The 24,060-nt window shown below is 43.8% G+C and overlaps 1 protein-coding gene across 1 annotated transcript in view; it reads left to right on the top strand.

Annotated features, from left to right (window-relative positions):
* Prkch (protein kinase C eta) overlaps positions 1-24,060 on the top strand; it is a 200,278-nt gene that overhangs the window by 47,983 nt on the left and 128,235 nt on the right. The window contains exon 2 of the mRNA XM_076920885.1: positions 16,564-16,627. Within this exon, the coding sequence (XP_076777000.1) occupies positions 16,564-16,627 (64 nt within the window). The remainder of the gene's footprint in view (positions 1-16,563; positions 16,628-24,060) is intronic.

Genomic DNA, 24,060 nt, shown 5'->3' with positions numbered 1-24,060 from the left:
GGAATTAGAACAGTTGGGAAGGTCACCCAGAGTTCCATATCCCCGCACTGCTTCCTAGAGGACTGGTGTCTTCTGTGGTGCGCCCCACAGTTTATGAATCACTAATGACAGTTGCCCTAATTAAATTCTATAGTTTTCTCTGCTTTTCTTACAATTTATTCCCCTAGGCTACTATAGTTTCTCAAACTTACACCCTATTTATGAAATACTAGCCAGGTATTTTGTACAATGTCTTGATTTGGCTTGTCTGGTGTATCTTTTGGATCTACGGTGTGGGGAGTAAGACTGCAGGTGCTGAGTGACAGATCTGATGGTACCACAGTGTGCTAATTAATGTATTGTCCTGTACATACATGTACACAGGTTGCCACTGATGGGAGTCTTGCTGCCCTGGCTGAGGTGAAGTTTGTCAGGTATCTCTTATAGTTACCCCCACCTCCCATCTCTAGTGTAGTGTTGGAAAGGAAGTCACCATGCTCAGCCCACACTTAGGCTGTGGAAATTATGCTTCACTTCCTTGAGGGGGTGTTTAGAAATAAGTTATTTAGAATTCTCATCTTATTTCCTTATTTATTCACTTGGCATTGGGGTGTGTGTGTGTGTGTGTGTGTGTGTGTGTGTGTGTGTGCGCTGTCAGGTATCGGTACAAGCATGAGTGTGCATGTGTGTACATATACCTGTGGAGCCTAGAGATTGGTGTGACATGTCTTCCTCCATCCACCTTGTATGTTGAGGCAGACCTCTCATTATACCCCGAGCTCGCTAGTTCATATAGTCTACCTGGCTAGCTGGTTCCAGGGAGTTCCCCTGTCTCTGGCTCTTCTTGAATGCTGGGATTACAGGTGTGCTCCATGCCCACCAGGCATTTTTGTGAGTTCTAGGGATCTGAACTCCAGTCGTCATGCTTAGGAGGCAAGTGCTTTACCCAGCAAGCCATCTCACTAGCCCTTATTCAGCCATTTGTATATTATAGACTTTGAGTTTTACACTTTGTCAGTATTGGTCCGGGGAGTTTTCCCAGCCAGTTTCCTTCACAGTTAGTGACATGACCTGTCTGTCATAACCGTGGGAGTGCTGCTGCAGTTTGTTTTTTGAGGACGTGTTTATTTTCTCGGCTTCTACCTTTGTGTAGGTGCTGGCGGTGCTTCAAGTTGACGTTATTTTTGCTCCGTCTTGTCTATTTTTCAAGGAGCCTTGGTTTCTTTTATTGGAGAGTGGTATGAGAAACCAAGTTCAGTCCATGGCCAGTGGTGGCACACACATCTTTAATTCAAGCATTTAATTAAGGCAGAAGCAGGCAGATCTCCATGAGTTCAAGGCTAGCCTAGTCTACAAAGTGAGTTCTAGGACAGCTGGAGTACACAGAGAAACCATGTCTCAAAACAAACACAAACAAACCAACCAAAGAAGAAAGAAAGGGGGCGGGGGGAAGAGGGAGAGAGGAAAAAAAAGAAACCAAGTTTAGGATGCTAAGTGCCCTATTGTTATTGGGGGATCCTGCTTATAAGTTTTCTCAACTAACAGACTCAGGAAGTTGATGTCTCCTAACCCTTGCATGTGTGTTCATCTATCAAAAATTTCTGTGTGTGTTCATCTGCATGGATTTGTATTTAATCTGAATTCATACTGATTGACGTCTCTAACTCTAGTGCGGTGCTTCATGGATCTGTCTAGCCTTTGCCCCTAGTCTGACTGAAGACGCTGCTGCCTGGCTCTCATTACCCTTCATCTGCTCACTTCTAAAATCGCTAAGAAATATTCCTCAAGCAAGAACTCCCCAGCTATTGTTCAGTGTTTGGATTACAGTCCCCTTGCTTTCACTCTGAGTCTCCACATTGTCCTCAAGTTGCTCAGGCCGGCCTGCCCCCCTCCCTTGCTTCAGTGACACTATTCATACATTTTAGTAATTGGTTTCATTTGGACTCTGCCTTTTGTATTCGACCCAGGGACTCTTGATGCCTTGAATTTAATTATATAAAAAGGGTGTACGTGTGTATGTGTGTGTGTGTGTGTTATGTGTATGTGTGTCTGTGCATGTGTGTGTGTGCATATGTGTGTGGTATGTATATGTGTGTGCATGTGTGTGTGGTATGTATATGTGTGTGCATGTGTATGTGTGGTATGAATCTTCCATGGTTCTCGTGTGGAGGCCAGAGTCATGAAGACTTGGCTGTCTCATTTCACCTTTGTGTAGGTGCTGGGGATCAAATCAGGTCATAAGGACTGTGTAGAAATCACTGACTCCTCTCACAGGTCTTCCCAGATTTAGTTGGACACATTTTACTTCACGGTGTTGTAAAGTTGTACAGATTTTGACAAGTATTAGCATAAGCTATATCAATACAAGCCAAAGTCGATATTAAGAAGTCAATAAATGAGACAGGAAAATTTGATGAAACTTCCTGTGTGACAAACATTAAATGACAAGGTTTATTAAAAAGCCACAGACATGTTTGGGCTCCAGTCACAGGGTAGTGGGGATGGTAGTGAGGCCTTAAAATACAAACTAGTTCACCAGTCTACTAAACTAGTTCACCAGTCTACTAAACTAGTTCACCAGTCTATTAAGTCACTCACCTGTGATGGCAGTGCCTTGTCAGGAGACACACTACTTCATTCTGAAGGTGGTTGTGAAGATAAGAGAAAAGAATTATGTGTGGACGCATCTTGTGACCCACGGGAGACATAGAACCCTCCAGACACCTTTCCTCCTGTGAGGCCTGCTCTCTCCCATTTTCTCGAGGTCCCTGAGCCATTGTTCTTTGAACTGTACAATCTGTTGTCGGAGTCAACTGTTTTGCAGCTTGGGTATTCTGTGGATGGCTCTTACAACAGTCTCCCTTCAGCCTGCTTAGTTTTAAGTTTCAAGCCTCATTCTTCTCTCTCAAAACAGTTCTGCTGGAACAACCCCTAATACAGTCAGTAGAGTCACCAAAAACTAGCTCCCCTCTAGAATCTTCCAGGTAAACTTTATAACCTTTCAGATACCAGAGCCCCTTCGAGGCTCCTGCTGTCTCCAGCCCCATTGGCATCCAGTTCGCTCTCGGGTTCTCCTTGTGTTCATCATTCACTTTTGGTCTCCTACAGTCTAGTCTGCACACCCTCCAAACCCCCCCCCCCCCCAGGTTTGTCCTCTAAATTATTGCTTAAGGATTCTTGCTAGGCAATTTTTTTTTTTTTGAAATTGACCTTTCAACTGTTAACCTGGTGTCAAAAACCTTTAGCTCAACACTTCTAAATTTATCTTCTGACATCAGTAAACTACACAGTTTTAATATTCCTTGCTGTGTACAGAAACCTCTCCCTCAGGCCTGCCGGAGATGAGGTGGGTATTTTGCCTCCACTTCCCATGTCGAATGGTCCCTTTAAAGTCATCTTTCTTCACTGTGGCACTTGGTGGCTCTCTCTACTGAACTTTCTCCAAGGTCGCTCAGCACAGACTTCCCACCTCTCAAGGGTCTCCTCGGGGTCTCTCTTTTCCTCTCTGGGTCTGTTTTCCTTTCCTTTCCTGTTGCCCCTCCTGAGGAGTTTTATGCACAGAAGTTATTATTTTCTCCCAAAAAGCCAGCCACATCTTCACTCTGCATTTTGCCTTTATTTCTAACTTCTCACCAGTTGCTTCTATTTCAAGAGTTCTCTGTCCAGACTTAGACTCACTTCCTTCTCTCTGAGAGCTGCTCTTTCCCTCAGAGCTCCAGTGTGATTCATGGAAACAGTGTTCCCAAAGGGGTCTTTTTCTTGTTTCTTTCATTTTGTTTGCTTGTTTTTTGTAAAAGGCAAAAGGTAAATAGTTTTGGCTTCCCAGGCAATACCATCTTTGTCATAACGATAGTCATAGGTTACCTAATGATGGGCTACATCCTGAGAAATATGTTGTTAGGCATTTTTGTCGTGGAAGGTCATAAAAGGCAGTACACAGCTCCAGGTGGTGAGGTTCCTCACTGAGCCTGCCCTGATGCTATCAGGAGACCCGAGACCAGGTGAACATGCAGCAGCTGTAACATGGCATGCTACCTCACAGTGAGGTTGTTTTCAGTAAGTAGGACTATATTTTCAAATAATGACAAGCATACTATAGAGATTCACAATCCAGTGCCCATCATTTCTTATCAGGTGTTATGTGTAGGACATAATTGCACATGCTACACTCTCATATCCCTGACAGCACGGTGGGGTTGTTTACCTCAGCGTCGCCACAGACCCATAATTCCACATGCAGAGACATTGCCATCCCTAAGATATAACTGACTGATAGGAACTCTTAGCTTCAATATTATCTGACAGGGCCACTGACATTGCAGCACTCTGTCCCTGGAGAACTGTCATCATATGGTCCCTGACTATAATGATGGCTGTCTTTAGAGCCAGGCCACTCATAGATAATCTGAGACTTACAAAGGCGTGACTGTGTTTCAATAAAACTTTACTTACTAAAAAAAATGACAGCCTGTTGAAATTGCCTCTGGGGTACTGTTTACTGACTTTTCGTCTGGGTCACTCAACCTAAGGTGACATCCCTTTGATCTTTTTTCTTTATTTGTTCTCGTCAGATGGTTTTCATTAATTGCACTATTGCAAATCATCCAGATTTCTAGACTGTCTCTTGCTATTCCCTAGTTTAGTAGATAACCTGCCCCTCTGCCCAGTGGTCTCTATCATTTTACCAGGTGCTGAACCCCTGGTTTCCCCTTGGCCTTCATCATGGGCGACGTCACCTGGATGCAGCTGTTCCACCGTTTCCATTTCTTCTCTGTGAACACTCTTCCAGCCTCCCACGCTACTGAATGCTCTTGTGCTGGTTCTGTCTTCTCACCACAGGCCGCTGAATCAGAGTGGTCTCACCTTCCACTCATAACGTGCCTTCAGGTCTCAGTGCAGGTGCCACTTCTCAGGGAGAGCATTCTGGTGACCCAGTAGACTTGATTCTTTTGGTCCGAGTAGTACTTGTCATGTTGATGCCACTTGCTCAGCTGTGATCTGTGTCCTGTCATCCCCCCTTCCTTCACCCAAGCTTCCAGAGTGCCATAGGATAGCCCAGTGGATACTCAGTCAACAGAGGCAATCAAATTCTTCTAGCCCTGTTCATTCCCATGGAGATCCTAGCTCAGTCAATTTGGGACTAAGAATTGGTCCTTGATCCTGGACATGCCATCACCTTTACCTGGTACATCTGGCTGCTTCTCCCTCCTGGATATTCTTTCTTCCCAAACTCCCATTCTGATGCAGACTTCCTTCACATCAGCACACTGGAAAGGTTCTTTAATGTGTACCAATCACCACAATTTTCTGCCTACTTTACACACCCATGTCTGTATGTAAGGGTCTGACATGTAAGGACAATGCTGTGACTTTGTTGGTTGAAGCCTCCCAGTCTTCCTGTCACCCCAGAGTCAGAGTCAGCCTCTAGCATGTCACCGGGCCATATTGGTTCTCAGCCTAGTTTCTGACCTCACTTGAACAGCCTGCATTTAACCATGAGTCACCCTGACCGCTGCACTGTTCCTGCCTGCTCTTTCCCAGCCCAGCCACCTTGAAAACAGCTGGCAGGATTTCTAGGCGTGGTCCCATCTCTTGTGAGGTTTTCATTTAGCCCTTTAGAAGATGAAAAGGAGTCAAGATGTCATAAAATAGCTATTGAGATAGATGCTTGGGTTTGATGCCATTCATAATGTGCCCTGGATTGAGTCTTCCAAAGATAACCCAGCGAGTGAGCCATTAACCAGACAGGTGTGTAAAGTGCCTTGAGATGCTTGGAGTTTTCTCTGTATGGTTTGCACTTAGTACTTTGGTTGATTTTGCTGGGGCCTTCACCTTCTTCTTCCTCTATTACATATGGGTAATGAGAAAAATCAACAGTATGGAATAATTCTGGGATTATTTATAACAATTTAAAATACCCAACATCTTCAGATTAAACTGTTAAGAGTGGGCCAGGCCACAAAAAAAATTATTATTTTGTTGTGACTAAGAGACTTCTGTTCTGCAAATGCATCTTAACTAGATTCTTCCTAGTCTAATATTTCTTCTTTCCTGCAGCAAGTTCCGTAAAACAACAAAACAAAACAAAACAAAACAAAACAAAACAAAACAAAACAGAGGTCCAGTCCTGAACCCATAAATGTGGTTAATAAAAGAGAGGTACACCGTGAGTTCCTGGAATAGGAGGAGGAAGCATGGGTGTGGTCCCCCTTCTACCAGGGCCACAGAGACATCCCTTTCCTCCTCCATCCCATTTGGGAAGGCCGTACCCAGCAGAAAGGAGAAGCAATGGACTCCTGCAGAAGTGCTCTTTGTAGGAGCTCTGCAGTATGGAGATTGCATAAAGCAAGTGGGGTTCCCTTCTCCCACCTCAGCATCTGCTCTGGAGTGAGCTCTAGGATGGCTAACTGGAGCGGAGTATCAACCTGACACTATTTCTGGTTTCAGGAGTGGAGAGGATATTCTTTAGAACTTGTCACAGTCGTCATGGCGCTTTGTCATAAGCGATGACTGCCCAGGTACCATTTCTCAGCAGCAGGGGAGCCAGAGTCAGCTCCACATATGTCAAGTTCAGGACACATTCCTCCAGCAGAAAGTTTCAGAGGGAAAAGGGGCAGACAAAGCAAACACTGTGAACCTGTGCACTTCTGTTGTCTCCGTGGTGCGCTGAAGGCACACGGAGATCCATGGCTGAAAAGCTACCTGAAAACAACAAACATAAGAACTCTGAGTGGTTTGAAATGAAAGAAAACACCATGGTACCTAAACTGCTCACAACATCTCAAGAGTTCCAGCAGGGATGAACCTTCTTCCCAGCTCCTGCTCCCATCAAGAGCCACAGAGCAGGGCTGTCAGGTTGACTCCGCTCCACTGCTCTTGGCATTGAGGAGGCAAGACCCGGGTGGGAAGAGGGTGACAAGCACCCTCAGGTGATGATGACGTAAATCTTGCTAGGACTTCAGGGAGCTGGTGACCTGGGAACCTCATGTGCAGGCTGGCCTTTGGCTGAGCAGCAGGCACACAGACCTGTGGGCACCGTGTTAGAGTAGCATGGAGAGAGGCTGGTAAGGCAAAAGCAGAGGATCTTCCCAGAATTGAAATCTTGACTGGGCCTTCCATGTGTGTATGACCTTGGCTCGTTTAGAAAGCCCATTCTGACTTCATCTTTCCATCTGTTTAATGGGCTTGGTGGTGCTTTGCCTGCAGATAGTAAAGGTGAGAGAGAACAATGGCAGGGATTAGTAGGGACTCAGCACATTGGCAGAGGTCAAGAGGAAGTTATCCTATTTTATTACAGAATGCAGGTGCCCATCTCCTTACGGGTCCCTGAGAGAATCCTGTAAGCGCCTGCGTGCACATCATAAGCTTCATCTTTGAAGAATGATGAGATATACTTTATCACATTCCTTTGTCTTTAAGTGCAAGACTCCAGATAGAAAAGTGCCACCTACCCCGCAATGTAAGGTTCATGGACCTTGTTCTCACAGATGTTTCCCGTGCAGCCTACAGGTACCCTACACCTTTTGCTCAAATCAAAGCCTTTCCCTTTTAACAGACCATATTCTTTTGCTTACTTCAGGCCAGGATGAATATTGCGGAGATGGTGGTTTCCTGCCTGTGATCAATTCTAATGCCTTTTGTGAAAGGAAATGATTATAGGTTATTATCAGTTAATTAAATGAGCGTTTCCCTTGAGTCCTGTGCACAGGCTTTTATTAAAGCCTGCTTAGAATCACAGAACATTAATGCTTAGACGAAGGGTTCTGAGAAAACACCTCACTGAGGTTGAGCCAGCAGTGAAAAGTGACTCGTGTAACTTTTGCAAAGTGACATCACTGTGACCCAGTATCCCAGGCTGGGATACTGCTGAGTGTAATTACAAAGCAATGGGCCATATGCCCTAATATGTCTGAAGTACCGTTACTGTTATTTGTGTGTGTTATTAGAGTGTGCACGAGTGTGCGTGTGTGTGATGGCACACATGTAGAGGTAAGAAGATAATTGGCAAAGTTGGGGCTCTCCTTCCACCATTGGATCTGGGGATCAAAATCCTATTGTTAGGCTTGGTCATGTGCCTTTACCCTCTAGGCCATCTGGCTGGCTCTGTTACATTTTTTTTTTCTAAACAAAGCTCTGTATTTTATCCTGCAATAAAGATTATCATTCCTATTATGTAGGTGAGGTCAAGTGGCCTTCCTTTTGATCTCATTATATCCAATCAATCAATATTTGTTGAGTAGATACTCAGTTCAATTTGCTGAGCTTCTGGGAGAACAAAGTGTGTAGTACAAACAATTTAAGCTTATCTTTGACCAGTTTACAAATAAATGAGACTTAGACAACGATCAAGGCGGGGTAGAAGCCCTGGGCAGAGATTTTAAATATTAAATACTACATAAGTGTCAGGAGATCCCTGGATGACACTTGATGACTTACTATGAGTGCTGAGATACAGATGTATGAAAATTTAGTGATTATTCAAGAGTATGGACAGGTGTTGAGATTGGATTTTAAGATCAGTGGGATCAGGGTGAAAGTCAGGGTCTCTGTGGGAACCAGAGAGCTGGTCTTTCCCCCTGCCCCTGGGCTGTTCCCTCTTCCACAGGTGTGCCTGGTGGGCCGTCCCACTTACAACCCTACTCTGGGAAATCCTGAGCATCCGGTAATGGCCTCAGGCCAGGAGGCTTCCTGGGAAGGGGTGAATGGATGGATGATTAGGTGATTCCCACGTCTCACACAGCAGGAGCAAAGGTGTGGCCGTGTAATAGATAGAAGGGTCAGGCTTGAAGAGCGGGTTCACACTATGGAATTTGTAGGGAGGTTTGGGAAGGTTAGTGAGAGGCAACCTAGGGAGAGCATGTGTGTTCTTGAGAGCCTGCAGAGGAGGGTGTTTAGCTCTGAAGGTCCTGGGAAGGTGAGGGGTGATGAAGCCGCACTTTGGAAAAGGTCCTTGGATTGCAGCTGTACGCATCCTATACTTGCTTGGATGTGTTGGGAAGGCTGCTCACATCTGGGAAGCAAAGTATCCCTGGGAATGGGATGTTCTAGTGCTGCAGAGGAAGACAGAATCCCAGGGTGTGCTGAGCTACAGCGGCTTCAGGATATTTAGTCTTGGAAGTTACAAGAATGGCAGATTCAGTGATTCTGTGCTTAACCTGGAAACTTAGCATGGAATCAGAGCCATTAAAGTTCTCAGAGATCTGGGTGTGGTAGTGTATGCCTTTAATCTCAGAACCAAGGAGGCAGAAGCAGGTAGATCCAGCAGTTAGTGCAAGGCCAGCCTTGTCTACAAAATGAGTTCCAGGACAGCTAGGGCTACATCAAGAGACTCTCTGAGGTCTGAGAGATCATCTAACTCATAGTGGCGGTTCAAGGTCTGACTGTGTTCGAGTTTTGAAAAGCACCAGACCCCCATCTCCCATTTTCCCTAGCTAGTTCAGTCTGCAGAATGTTGCTAAGGTCTTGGTGTCTGTGTACTTAACACTTCTCCCTCTATCTCTGGTACAGAGATGTCAAATGGTTTGCCCAGAGACACAGTCTAGAGAAGATATATCTCGCTCTAGAGCCCAAGTCTCTTCTGGCATTGCTGCCAAACAGATTCAGAGGATGAGTTTGGGTAGGGAAGTGAGGTAAGCAACATGCATTCCTGTGGCTTCCACCTCCTGAACTTCCTTCTTAGTGATTGGTTCTTCAGATGACTATGGAGATGCATAGTGAGACTGCTTCAGCTGCCTGACAGTCTACCCAAGAGCGGTTACACACTAGATACTATGTCAACCTTCAGCGATTTTTAAAGTGCCATATATTAGGTACAGAAAATAAAGAGGTCAGAAGGTAGGGAGTAGAAAGCGCACAGATCGACGCTTCGTGACAGGTAGAAGACAAAGGAAGGATCAAAGAGTCTTTGGAGAGATATTTTGTTTACAGCAAGGATGAAGACATGTTACCTCCCTCAAATAAGTACTTTTTAAGCTGAAGTGTATTGATGCTTTTTGTGGTAATAATTAATGAGGGTTTCTACTCTACCTTAGGTCATTTAGTTTTTGTATAAAAGACACAAACCTTTCTGTTTATAACAAGCCTTAACAGCACTAGAGCTGGGCAGATATCAACCCCCTATGCTGTTTTGTCTACTTTCCTGTCAAGAACCCCAGGATATGACTTGCCATGTTCCAGCTGGGCCACTCTTATTCCAGCTGGCCAACCCTCATGGCCAGTTCTCACGATCCCTTACTCCATGGTGTCTTCCTCTCTCCACCTTCTCTACCTCCTCCTCATGGTCCTGCCTCAGACCCAAGCCCAGGAACCGAAGCCCCACCTACCTCTCTTCTGCCCAGTATGCTGTAGGCATCTTTATTCAACCAACAGTTTTAAATTAAGGAGCAGGGTTACATAGCATCACTTTGTGAAAGTGAGGATTTCCTCATCCCAAGAAGCAACCAGACCTTGGGGGCCAGTATTTAGCATTACAGTGCATAGCAACAGACCTGAACAGATGCTGCTTGCTGCTAGTACATTTAAAAGTGAAGACTCTGACTTGGGTCAGAGACTTAAGTCTCCAGACTACTAGAGGAATGTAGACGGGGAAATGCTTCAGGACATTTGTCTGGGCAAAGATTTTGTAGGAGAGAACTTAAAATTACAGCCAACAAAAGTGGAAATCGACAGTGTTACACCAGTCTGAAAAGCCACTGACTTGCAAAGGAGACAATAGAGTGAAAAGGGCCCACAGACTAGGAGATGAGATGTGGAATTATATTATAAGAAACCCAAAGATTTTATCTGAATCTGAAAAGGGTCCATGACCTGCATGTATCTTTTCGAAGAAGGTTGTATGAATGGCCAGAATGCAAAGCGCTGCTACAGGAGATATGCAAATCCTAGCTGCAGTTTTCATAACATCACCTCTCTGTAGTAAGAATGGTTATGATAAAAAATAATTCTAGTGAGATTGTGGAGGAAAGAGAGCTTTCTGTCATTCTACATTTCCTAATCTGAGTGTTTTGTATGAATGGAATTATCATGGATATATGGTCTTTTATGATTAGTTCCTTGTTTTCATGATCCACCCTGCTACTGACATGTCTGACTTCTGTCAACAGACTTGTAGCTGTTTTTACCGTTGTCTGAGGATGTGTTTTAAAAAAAAATTAAAAGGACCACATGCCTTCCACATGTATAACCCTTTAATGTTTACCGCCTTCCTTGATTATGGTCTAGAGTCTTTGGTATAGCACACAGCCATGGATACTATGTCTTTCCCAGCTTTCAGTCTTCCCCAGACCACTACACCAAACACATACGATTTTAACCATCCTTTAAAAATTCTAGCACATTCTTTTTAACAAATAGTACCATGGCACCTGAATATGTAAAAGTTGGACTCCTTCATCAGAAGTTGTGTAAATACTAATTTACAAAGGACCGAGACCTAAATGTAAAAGATAAAATCACAAAACTCTTAGAATTTCAGTAATGACCTGCGCAGCAAGATACGACCACATTGATACCATAATACATGAATTTTATAGGAACACTCAACCATTTTTTAAAAAATTGGATTTAAGGCCCTCCTCAAGAAATGGAACTCATACTTGACATTATCAGTGAAGCCAGTAATCCATAGCTAGATAGGTCATGGGCTTTAAGAGAAAACCTACCATTGTTACCCTGCTAAATGGACATAACCATAAAATTACTCCCAATGAATCATTGATATACCAGTAGATTAATGCATCAATTAACCCTCATCAGAGAAGGGTTTTTTTTTTTCTGTAGATGGCCTGTCGTCAAATACGATTCGTCAGTAGATCATCAGGGAATGAGCGATGGGGGGAGAAGGGCTGAATGTGGGGGAGCTTCAGAAGGTAGACTTCATGGTGAGGGTTGTTGGCTTTTCCTGTGGGCTGCTGGATGAATGACGGGGTAAGACATGGAAGAAATTGGATCCTGAAATGCAAATGTTAATAGAAAGGCATACATAAGTTTGGCGGAAAGATCTGTGTTGCGACGTAAGAACTAAATCTGGTACTGTCTCTCATCTTCAGCCTGCCCTTGGTAGAAGTGCATTATATTCTCATTTTCTATTCCATCCCCAAAGTTTAACATCTCAGGAAATCATGGGTCTGAATCTTTCAATGGAATGAAAAGAGGATTGAAGAACAGCAAGATATGCAGGTGGCTAGGTAGGTAGATGATAGGTGATTAGATTATATAGATGGACAGATAGAGAATAGATAGATAGATAGATAGATAGATAGATAGATAGATAGATAGATAGATAGATAGATACGGAGGCATGGAGAAAGTGACAAAGAGAGACAGAGCATGAGTGATTGCATTCTAGGAGCATGAGAAAGCTAGAGAAGTGTGGGGAGGGCCATTGCAAGAGGGATGTCCTGCAGTATTGGTCTTGAGAGGAGATGGGGAAGGATACTGCCAATAAGGTACAATGCTACAAAGAAATCAGCTGTGATGAACATACTTGTCTTTGGGATAAACATGGACCAGCCCTTGGACTTGACGGGAGGCTGGGATGAGTCTGCAGGAGCTGTTTAAGTGATGGCGTGAAGCAGAACATCAGTTACAGGAGAGAGCATGCACAAGGGATGTGTAAGTTAAATTTTTAGTTTATTACCTTTTTATTATGAGTCAGAGTGTTGTGTATGAGTGATAGGCAATCCTATTCAACATGGCTGAACCACGAAGGAGGAGTTTATGAGCTTGAACAATTGAAAACTCGAGGCTAGAGCGCAACAGGGGCTACGGGTGGAAACGATATCATAAAATCTGTCTTTTCTGTCTCTCCACTTTGGAATCTTTGCCCCATCCTTTAGTTTTGTGTGACATCAGGGGTGCCAGATACTTCAAGCTGACATCCTAGCACGAAGTTAAGCAGAAGTGAGACCTTGTCTCTTTCTTGGCGATCTAAGAATTCCTAATTGTGTCTACTTAAAATTTATGTTCAAACTTGAATTAGCAGTGACCAAGAGGAGAGAGTTCCAGTGTGCTGGTAGCCGAGATACAGGGACAGTGTCAGTACTAGGCTTATGTATTAGTTACATATTGCTGTGTTATATACTTGACAGAAGCAACTTAAAGAAGGAAGGGGTTATTTTGGTTCACAGTTTGGGGATACAGCATACAGTCCATCATGGTGGGGAAGGCATGACAGCCAGAACTTGAGGCAGTATGTCCCATTGTGTCTGCAGTCATGAGGCGGAAAGTGTTGAACAGTGGTTCTCAGCTTGCTTTCTCCCCTTTCTTTGGTCCAGAGCATCAGCCGAGTGAATGGGTGTGGCTCACATTTATGGCTGTTCTCACCACCACAGTTAACCTCGTCTAGATATTGTTCCACAGGCCCGTTCTCTTTAGTGATTCTCAATTCTGTCGAGTTGACATTGCTAAACATCACAGTCTGTCATTCTGGTTATAGGGACTTGTGCTTTGATTACATAATCCTAGGTCACATGTGCACCTTGTAATTTGGGTGGGGTCTTAGCTGAACCATTTGGTCCAACGACCAAGAGCTGCTCTAGGTGTTGCATGGTCTAGATAGACAGTCTCCATTAAAACTGTGGCGGACAGGGCTAGAGTCGGCGAGTGGAAATTATTGATCTCAGTGAAAGAGTTTCCCGTGGAGCACAGTAATAAAGCAGGCCTGTTGCTGATGTAGGTGGTCAGCTGGCAATGGGAACATCAAAGCAAACACCAGGAATTAAGTGACAACAGCCCATCTGTCTTCCCAGCTCTATGACCTCACATTTCTCTGTGTTAGTAAAGAAGGCGTCTTTACCCTGCAGGAGAGCGGGAGGAAGGATTGTAGGAGATAGAGGGTCCAAGGATACCACGAGAAAACCCGCAGAATCAACTAACCTGGGCTCATAGGGGCCCACAGAGACTGAACTGCCAACTAGAGAGCATGCACAGGACTGACCCAGGCCCTCTGCACATACGTAACAATTGTGCAGCTTGGTGGTCATGTGGGACTCCTCACAGCAGGAGTAGGGGCTGTCTCTGAATCCGTTGCCTGCCTCTGAATCCGTTGCCTGCCTCTGAATCCGTTGCCTGCCTTTGGGGGCCCTTTCCCTATTGGGCTGCCTCTTCTAGACTCAACAGGAGATAATGCACCTTGTCTTACTGCAACTTGATTTGCCAAAGCTGGTTGATACCCATGGGAGGACTGCCCTTTTCTGAAGACAAAGGAAGAGGAGTATACAGGAGGATGGGGGAGGGGAGGGCTGGGAGGGGAGGAGGTAGAGGTTGAGATATAAAGTAAATAAATTAATTAACTTAAAAAGAATACATCTTTACATTAAAATCCAGGCTACTTTTTCACACATATCAAAATGCAACCCAAAACTTCATGAAATTGGGGCTTGGAGAGATAGCTTAATCAGTAAAGTAACTGGCTCACAAATATGAGGCCCTGAGTTTGAATTCTCAGCACCACATAAAAGTTGTTGTGCATCTGTAGGAAGCAGACAGGTGGGTTCTTTGAGCTCATTGGCCAGGTATGAGCTTCATGTTTCAAAAAATAAGGTAGAGAGCAGGAAGGCTCTCCATGGAATATACATGTATGCGTGTGTGTCCATATGCACATGTGCACACACAGAGGAACATGTATACACAAAGTTTTACAAAACAGTACTTTGCTTTAACACTTGAGTTTATGTTTTCTGTTCTGTTTGATTCTATTTTTAAAAATCCCTGCAATATACACTCTGTACTTGTTTTCCCATCCTTTTGATTAAGTCTTGATCTACAGTCTGAAACCTCACACTTAGGTCCCCTGTCTTAGCACATCTGCTTCATATGGACAAAGCTTGAATATGGGGCCTGACTCTGGTCTCTCACGATGCCCATAATGCTCAGGGGGAAAATTAGGAGGCAAGCCTATTCTGGGTGGTGTGATTTCCTGACATCTGCCAGAGAGCTCCTAGCCCATTGAGACGAGGTACCCATCTTTGTGGGCCCTCCGGGCATTGTTGGCAAAGGTTCACTTGCTGGTTATGGGTGTAGGATGGCAGAGGTGGCCTGGCAGTCTGTCTGTCTGCAGGCTGTCAGCAGCTATAACAGTACTAGCAGCAGTTTGTGCTGTGAGGTTCAGTGTGTGTATGTGCTCTTTGCTGAAGGTGAGGGAGCGGCTTTTAAAAATAACATCTTTTTGACTTGAAACAAGTCAAGGCAGAGAGAGGAGACAATTAGACACTGACATCCTGTTTAGTCATCTCTCCAGAGAGACTATTTTCAGAACCACTCAATAGAGGTTCACAAGTGGTGTCAAGGTAGTTAACATGACACTGTAAGTTAGCGTTCTTCACGAGACCAGCAGGTTGAGTTGAGTATGGGAGTGGTGTACAGGGTGGTAATCTTCCTGGACTCAGATTCTATGCAGAGAAAGACAGAGTTTAAGAACTGGCTGCCACAGTAGAGAGGTAAAGCCTTCAGAGAGTGCAAAGCACATTGTATTGTGAAAGGTGTCTGACTGAAGCATGATGTAAGCGTAGTGTATATGTGGTAGTGAATTACAGAAAGACCAGTGCACGTTGAGGGGTCTTTGTTTACTTGTAGGTAAAAGCAATGGGTATTCACTGTTAAGTTCTGCGATGTAAGCCAGGCCAGAAATGCCTCATGTTGTTCCCTAAAACTGTCAGAGAACAGGGAGGCTCTGGGGTTGGAGGACTGGGGCCACTCCAGTTCCACTTTCAGTAGAGTCAGGCAGGTCCTCCAGTGCAGGGGTCCTCTGTTGTAGCATGCAATTTGCAGCTTATTTAAAGTGCTAACCTGCCCTCTTAGGTCATCATTTCTATACTTAGCTGGACTTAATGAAGGTGGAAGGTCAGAGGCAGGAGTGGAGCCATGAGCTGAATCTGAAGGATCCTTTTGAGGACATTTATAAATGCACGCATTTAAATCCACAGGCATCTCACGTTGCAGGAGTTTGAAATGTGGGTGGACAGCCACTTCAGCATCCTGTGGGAAGAGGTTAGAATGTGCCAGCTCAGGTATCTGGGGATGCTGCAGTTCCATTCTGGGTACCCTGCTGTGTGAGCGTCTTTAGAGTACATGTCTTGATGCCTCAGCTGATAGATAACTTCAGTGGCTGTCAATCAAGAATAACTAAACCCTGGTCATAAACAAGACAGGGAGAAAACGACAGAGACTCTTCATACAATGTACTCCCATGAAACTAGACCTTGGAAGTTGAATGGGCCACTTGGTGTGTGTTGATATTGTTCCTCCAGCTCACTTGCTTGCCATGTGGTTTAGTTACCTGAGACTCCAATTAGAGGTGCGTATAAGATCTCATTAGTGGCTCCAAAGCAAGAAGCAAATAGTGCATCCAATGAGGTAGAGGAGGGAGAGACAGCAATTCAAGAAGGGAGCTCTGAGTACATAGTTTCCAAGCTTGATGGCCCCTCAAGATTTCACTTATTTCTTTGTCTCTACTGTGCAGTGAAAGATTTGGATTTGTGTGGATGTGATTTATGCATTTAGGTCGCCGTGTGAAGAATTATTCAAGAGCCACAAAAAGTAATTCAGTATTAAAATTTAATGTGCCTTCTCTCTCTCTCCTTCTAGGTGGATCTGGAGCCCGAGGGGAAAGTGTTTGTGGTAATAACCCTAACAGGGAGTTTCACCGAAGGTAAGAGTGAGTTGTGAGTGGTTTCTGGTGTGTGTGTAATTTCAGTACATGATGAAGAGGGATGTCTATCAGTGGAAATTACAACAGGAGCATTTCCTGAAAGATGCTTTAAAACCACCGGTGTAACTTGGGCTGCGTGAGCTCTGAGCCCTGCAGGCTACTGGTTCAGATCGCCAAGTTAGCGTCCATTGTGGGTTGGTTAGTTTCGTTATCCTGTCCACTGAGGTTCTGAGTTTACCCATCGTCATCGTAGCTGAGCTGCTCGGTCGCTTTCTTTTGAGTCACGCCTGTTGTATTCTACTCTAGAGTCTGTGCCAGGCTTTTAGTCTGCCACCAAAATTAATTTTCAGATCGTGTTCTTTTTAAAATCTCCACTTTATCCGTATCCTTTAACCAATTCTGTGCTTTAGTGTGTGGTAGACAGCTGCCAAACTGTCCCCCACAAACGAAAAGCCATTCGAAAATTATATATAGTGAAATGAAAGATCACATGTGAATAATTTGAATTCCAGCAAATAATCCAATAGCTCAGCTCTGTAATTAAAGATGCAAAACCTTCCGGTTCTTCAGAAGGTTCTCTGCCTGTTGACCACTCCTGCTGCCCAAGGCAATAAGTAGACTATGTTCTCACTCCCATGCAGTACTTCTGCCCATTCTAGAAGTTTGTGTAAATGGAACTGTATAATGTGTTTTTTTTTTTTTTTGGGGGGGGGTCTAGTGTCTTTTGCTTAGCATCATTTCTGATGGATTCATCCATCATTGTATATATCAGTGTTTCATCTTTATTGTCAATAATATCCCATGTTTTAAGTCTAGTGCCCATTTGTTTTAGACATCGGGGTTTCCCCCGTCATTATCTATTATGAACAGAGCTTCCGTAAACATCCTTGTACACATTCTGTGAATGCACACATTCACTGCTTTTAGATGGATGGATAGGAGTGGACTTGCTAGGTGTTAGAATGGCTGTGTATTTGCCCACTTTAATTTCTTTAAGTATTTTGTCCTGTTTTCGGAAGATTGTGAATTATTTGATGCTAAGGACTAAGCCCAATGCCTGTGCTTACTAGACAGAGCACTCTGCCATGGAGACAATCCCAAACCCCAAAGGTGATGGAAATGCCTTTTAATACAACTTAGGGGAGTTTCTTATGCCTTATGAATGGAGGGCCTTTGCGAAAATACACACGGCAAGTGTTGTCTCAGTCTCCTCTGTGCTCGCCCCCTTTTCTTCCGACTGGGAACCGAAATGAGGTTGGGGTCTCCTGTGCTCTGCAAGTGCTCTACACCCAGCTTTTTGAGATGGCATCTTACTGAGTGTCCAGGTAAATCCTTAAACTCGTCCTCTTTCTTTCTTCCCCAGCCTGCCGAGCTTTTAATTTAGCTTTTTTTTTAACTTTAGAAGATTTTGTTTACGATAAAGCCCAACGTGTCAGCATCATCTTTCTTAATTTGTGCATTTTGTGTCTTGTTTATGAGGTCTATCACAGAGGGTCACAGAGATTTTTTTTTGAAATGTTGCAGTTTTATGTTGAAGCCTGTATGTCACCTTAGCATCTGTGATATAACAGGAATTCAGAATATATTCACAGACACTCATCTTGGTATTGTAGGGGCATTTGTAGCAAAGGCTCCCCATTCTCATTGACCCACCACAGGACTTTTTGTTGAAAATCAGTTGATCCAAGCAGTGGGCCCATTTCCGTTATCTAGTCTGGATGCTGATGTTTGTGTGTTTGGCTGATGCCACACCTCTGTGCCCACCGTCCGTTTGCAGCAAGACGTGAGAACATTACCTCTGCTAGTGCTTCCTTTATAGTTAAGGTTATGTTAGCTCTTCTCAGTATTTTGAATTTTGATTTCAGTCTTAGCATCGGCTTATCATTTCCACACAGGAGCCTTCTCGATTTTGAATTGAATTTGGGACAGCTATCTAGATCAGTTTGAGCAGAGTTGGCAGCTTATTCCTAAGTGTCTTCCACACGGCACATCTCTCCACGCAGTGGCTTTGAGAGTGACTCAGAAGTAGACTTAGTATTATTGGTATTGCATAACTTTTAATATAGAACTTGCTTGTGCTTTAATTTTTTTTTATTGCTAAGTACTTTAAGGTTTGTGATGTGAGAAATGGAATTTTGAGAATTTTATTTTTAAATTAGTGAATGGAAATTGTTTTCTGTACATCAGCTTTCTAAGCTATTGCCTAATTACCAAACTTACTACTACTTCCAATAGAGGTGTTTGCATTTGCTTGTATAGTAACCATATCATCTGTGAATAAAGACAACCTCATACACTTATGCCCTTTTAAATGTCCTCACTGTGTCCCGAGACCACTGTGACTAAATCCTTGTATCATATCTACCCTTTCTAAGGAGGAAGACCTTGCCATCCTCCTGCCCCAGCCTGTGGAGTAGCTGGAGTTACAGGCATGCACCATCGTTATCATAGTTTTCTTTTCTTAGGATGGCAGTCTTTAAGCTCCAGGCTGTTTAGCTGCAGATATTTTAGTGGCTGACTTTATCAAATGAAGTCTTTTCTAGTTCTGGCTTATCTCTCAGCTCTTACAAAAATGGTAGGAGCGGCTGTTATGTTCTGGCAAGTGTAACTTACTTACTCATGTCCAAAAAAAAAAAAAAAAAAAACCCACTCTTACTGAGAGTTTCCTATACAAGTCTTCTTGTATTCCTCTTTATTTTTCTAGCAAGTACTTACATCACTGACTGATCCCCCTAAAGCTATGGAACCTTTCAAGAACAGGACTGTTTCGCTTCATTCAGGACAAATTCCATAGTCTTGGGGCACAATGCGTACTCAACAAGCCCAGGCAATCTGGTGATTCTAAGTCCTTTTAACTTTTTAGTGTTTTAGTTCCACATTTTCAGGACATCTTGGGTCTTGCTTGCATAAGTACAGTGAAGGAGATTTTAAAGCATGTAGTCCGTTTGTATATTCAGCATTGATGTCTTGCAAATTGGTTACAGTTCCTTTGAGAAATAGTGTTCTCTCCGCCTCCCTGCCAACTAACCTTACTCATATAGGAAATGGTTTCGGTGTTAAGGTTTGCCCTGTCTCTCTCTGTTCATTTAAGAGCCTTTTGTGAAGTACTGAACTTAGGAGAAAATCTGGTCTCCTCAGACATGCAAAAACTGCCCAGCTTAGAGCTTGAAGGTTTTCTTTTCTCCCTCTGCCATTTTCTTTTCCTTGTTGTCTTGGACAAGAGGAATCTTGGGACAGATGAATTTACTCTTTGCTCTGTGGAATAAAATTAATGTAGTATTACACGTACCAGCCATGGTACAGGTAAACCCAGCAGTGAGAAAAGAGTCCAGAAGAGATGTGGGTGAGGTTGTCACCTTTCTGCGCTGCTGCAGAGACCAGTGACGTACGTAGAAGGATCCTTGGGCTAGCAGGCCAGCCAGACTCCCGCTCCAGTGAGAGCCTGTCTCACAAAAATAAGATGGAGAGTGTTTGAAAAAGACATCCTACATCAACCTCTGACCTCCTCATGCATGTGCACACACCCACATGCGCATGCACATTATGTCACACACACACAAACAGATTCTTCCCTGGTCCCTCATCATCAACTCCAATTCTAGATGTAGTGTGTACTCTGCAGTTTACTAACTTGGTTCTCTTCAGAGACTAAAGACGGTGCTGTTTAACAGCTACAAATGGGACCGTCCAGTCCCAAGTCTCCTTATACTCTCGGTCAGCATGCCTCCAGCTGCAGCACCTCCACACTACGTATATCAAGGGAGCAAGCCACAGCTGTGGCTGGTGCTTCAGCTAGGAGAGGGGCAGGAGAGAGTGGGGAAGAAGAGGATTAGAGGAAGAGAGGAAGGGATGGAGAGAGCGGGGGAGAGGGAGAATAGGAATTCCATCCTCTGCATTGACAAGAGAACTGCATTTAGACTAAAGCCACATGCGAGCTGAAACCGAGTCTCAGTCTAGAATCCACAGTGCTCCCATAGAGATGCCACAGGCCCAAACTTCTAAAGTCCCACACATAGATGTCTCTTCTCCCAACGTCCCAACATTAAAGTTTATTTCTCATGTGCAAAATAGGTTATATAGCATCTTTTAAAATATGCAAACAGGTCTACGTAAATACGTAGACTGCTAAGACCGCAAGCAGTATTGGCACAGCGACATTAGTCTGTGAACTCACTGCCTTTCTCAGCAGCAGCTAGCTGGACTCTTACCAGAGACAGGGAGAAAGAAGGACTGGCTTAGAGGGAGATATAGTCAAAGATGAACTCAGCCTCTCCAGCTCAGGGATTTCCAGCATGCACCACTGCATCAGGCTGTTTTTTTTTTTTTTTTATGGGTGAAGGGGTGGGATGCAGCTCCTCGTGCTTGTGCATCAAGCATGTTACCAACGAAGCTGTCTTCACAGCCCCTGAAGAGAAACTTAAGCAGGGAGAAGCATGACCTGACTTGGTGTCAGTTGGTTTTACAGCTTCAGAGGAGAGTGTTAAATCCAAGAGCTCAGAATGTGGAGAGCCATTAGGGGACTATACAGGAAAACTGTTGGGCTTGAGCGAAGTTGGAATCGGAAGGACCAGAGAAGAATGGTAGCATTGACAGATACATGGAAGTATAATCAATAGGACCTGGCAATCCACTCAGTAGTAAGGTTGAAGGAGGACTCTCAAGAGTTGCTCAGAAGGTATTGTGGGCTTGTGCCTAGGGTCGAAACACTGCATGGATGATACTGACTTTAGGCTTGGGCAGGAAAATTTGAGGTATTTGTGAGAAGTCTGGGAAGAGGTATCCAAGTTGACCCTGAAATGAAAGTCTGAACTCTGGCCAAATGTTCCTTCTGGGACCAAGCTTTAAGTGCCAGGTAGAACTCAGAAACATGGCTGGAGGGACCAGTGAGTAGAGAGCCAGACCTGACCAGTGTTGTAGCTCTGTGGAACTACAACCAACTACTACCAAGTACAGCTACTACCAACACTTACGGAGTTTAGCTTATAGTGTGTCAAAGCAACTCAAACTCTCTTGTGGATTTACTTAATGAGACCTTGTCTTACTAACGTACTCATTACCGACATACCAGTATTGCAATGCTTACTGTACGCCTGGGAGCTTCCCAAGAGCACAGAACTACGCCAGGTTGGAATGAGAATGTCTCACAATGAAGACTGAACAAAGAATGCAGCATCAAAGACTTTATAAAGCAGTGTTTGCATTGGGGGTAAAAGTGATTTCTTCATTAAGGTAGATTCAGAAAAGTTCTAGAAACTATTGCTTTGTGAAAGCCACTAGTCCAGGCCTGAGACAGAAACAGGTCAGGAGCAGAATCCCATAGTGCTGCGGCAGGGACATGGCTGGCCCATGGTTATTTTGAAAAGACTGTTTTATGTCAGTCTGATCCTCTTTGGGCAAGTATTTCTGGGGCTCATGGTCTAATCCAGTTGGGATTTATGACAGTGGTGAAGCAGACCTGGATCTTAATAGACGTAGCCACTAGCATTGTGGCTACCTCAGTAGTTAGCACTGTGTTGGGCTGAGTTTCACTTAGAGATGAGGAAAAAATGTTGAAGGGACAGAAAGGTATCAATTTAAATACGTAATTGCTTGATTTGGAAGGGAACCAATAGAAATAAAGTATGATATCCCTTCACTTAAGAACAGGTCAAGAAGATGTCGCTGTATTGTAATGCTATTGGAAAATACAGAGTAATGTTACAAGATTTGGAGAGAATATGGATTTGCCTGGACTCGGGGTTCTCAAGATTAGGTGTTTGGCCAATAGCATGAAAATTTCACTTGGCATGCCACCTGATGGAAGCCTATGCCGGTGAGGAGGGAGGTGTGTCTTTAGTCTAGCCAGACTTCCGGATCCAAACATGGGTATCAGAGGACGGGAGAATAGCTCAAATGCCACCAGGTGATGTCATCAGCAAAATTCATCCTGGGGGGCATTTTACAGGAAGAGAGACTTGGTTCCTTTGACCACAAATTTGAAAGAAAAAAAGAGTCAAGTTAATAGAAAAGAGACATTTTAACCAGGTATAATGTATGGATCATTCATATAGGTGGCGATTAGATAGATAGAATTGTCAGCATTATCTAGGTGTGACTGTGGCAGTGTGGCTGTTTGGGATAAAATAAGCATCTATTTGCCAACAAAATGATGTAACACCTGTGGTTTATGGATAAGGTTAACCACAACTTGGCTGAATGATTGTGTGTGTGTGTGTGTGTGTGTGTGTACACTGGTGCTTGTAGAGCTTAGAGGTCAGTGTTAAGTGACCTTTACTCTTTTATTGCTTTGTGTTTTGAGTAAGACTATACCTATGCAGTGAACATCAGGGGTCCCGTTTCTGCCTTCCCCTGAGGATTGCTTGTGTGCACGCCACACCTGGCGTTTTAGGTTAGAGCTTTGCATCTGACCTTAGGGCCTCTTCATGGTCTATAAGCACTTTATCAACAGAACCAACTCCCCTATTGAATTTACTATTGAATTTACATAATAATTATATGTTGGACATGGGTTTCTTAGGCTGCCCAGTCTAATTTCACATGTTTTTGGAGTTGTCTTCAATAAGAAAGCAAGAAGAAGATGAAATGAAAAAAAAAGAGAGAGAGAGAGTATATCTTTTAAACAAAAAGCCAGAATCTGGGTTGCTTGTATGACATCAAAATCATGCTGTAACTCTGAATACATGTACTGTTCTTGCTTTAAAAGTTGAAGCTGCAGAATGGTACTTTGGGGGAAGCTATTTTATTCTTAATTCTTGATGTTTTTATGTATTTTAAAGAGGTGTATTAAAAATTCAAATGTCTAAAGCACTCGAGAAAGATTTTTAATATGCCCACGTAAGTTGTGAGTCAAAAGCTGCAGGTAGAATGGGGTGAGGAAGATAATTCCTTTCCATCTGTCAGGAAGCTCTCAGCTCTCATGAATCAGGAGTGACAGGCGGATCGGCTTCTAACAGTTACCTAACATCCCATGATTAAAAAGAATTTTCTAAGAAAATTAAAAGAATTTTCTAAGCTAATCAAGTAAATCAAAAGAATTACTGATGATAATAGAAGTGTCTTTATAAAGACAGAATGTCTCCGGAAGACAACGAAAACAAACACACAAAACACTTGTTAGCTGTGGGTTTGAGCTTGTTTAGGGAAAAGGGATGGTGGGTGGTGGAATTATCTGCCTTTGCTAACATCTTGTGTCATGTGTCCCTTTGACCTGTTTCTCGGGGTCAATGCAGAGCAGACCCTGGATATTAGTAGCAGGCACTGCGTTAGAGTGCAGGGTAAGAGTCTGACCTCTTTCTTTCTGCACCTTTGCCTCAGTTTTAAGCTCACGTTTCCTGTCTCAGACCACTGCTGCATGATTGAGAAGCTCGGCTCAGACAGTGCGGCCACATGGACAGAGACTCAGCAAATGAAACTCGAGGCTGTTGCAAAGCTGC

Source organism: Arvicanthis niloticus, chromosome 23 (assembly GCF_011762505.2).
Source record: "Arvicanthis niloticus isolate mArvNil1 chromosome 23, mArvNil1.pat.X, whole genome shotgun sequence".
In the NCBI taxonomy this organism is placed as follows: Eukaryota; Metazoa; Chordata; class Mammalia; order Rodentia; family Muridae; genus Arvicanthis; species Arvicanthis niloticus.
The sequence above is the reverse complement of the archived record's forward strand: the minus strand, read 5'-3'. Positions and strand labels throughout refer to the sequence as shown.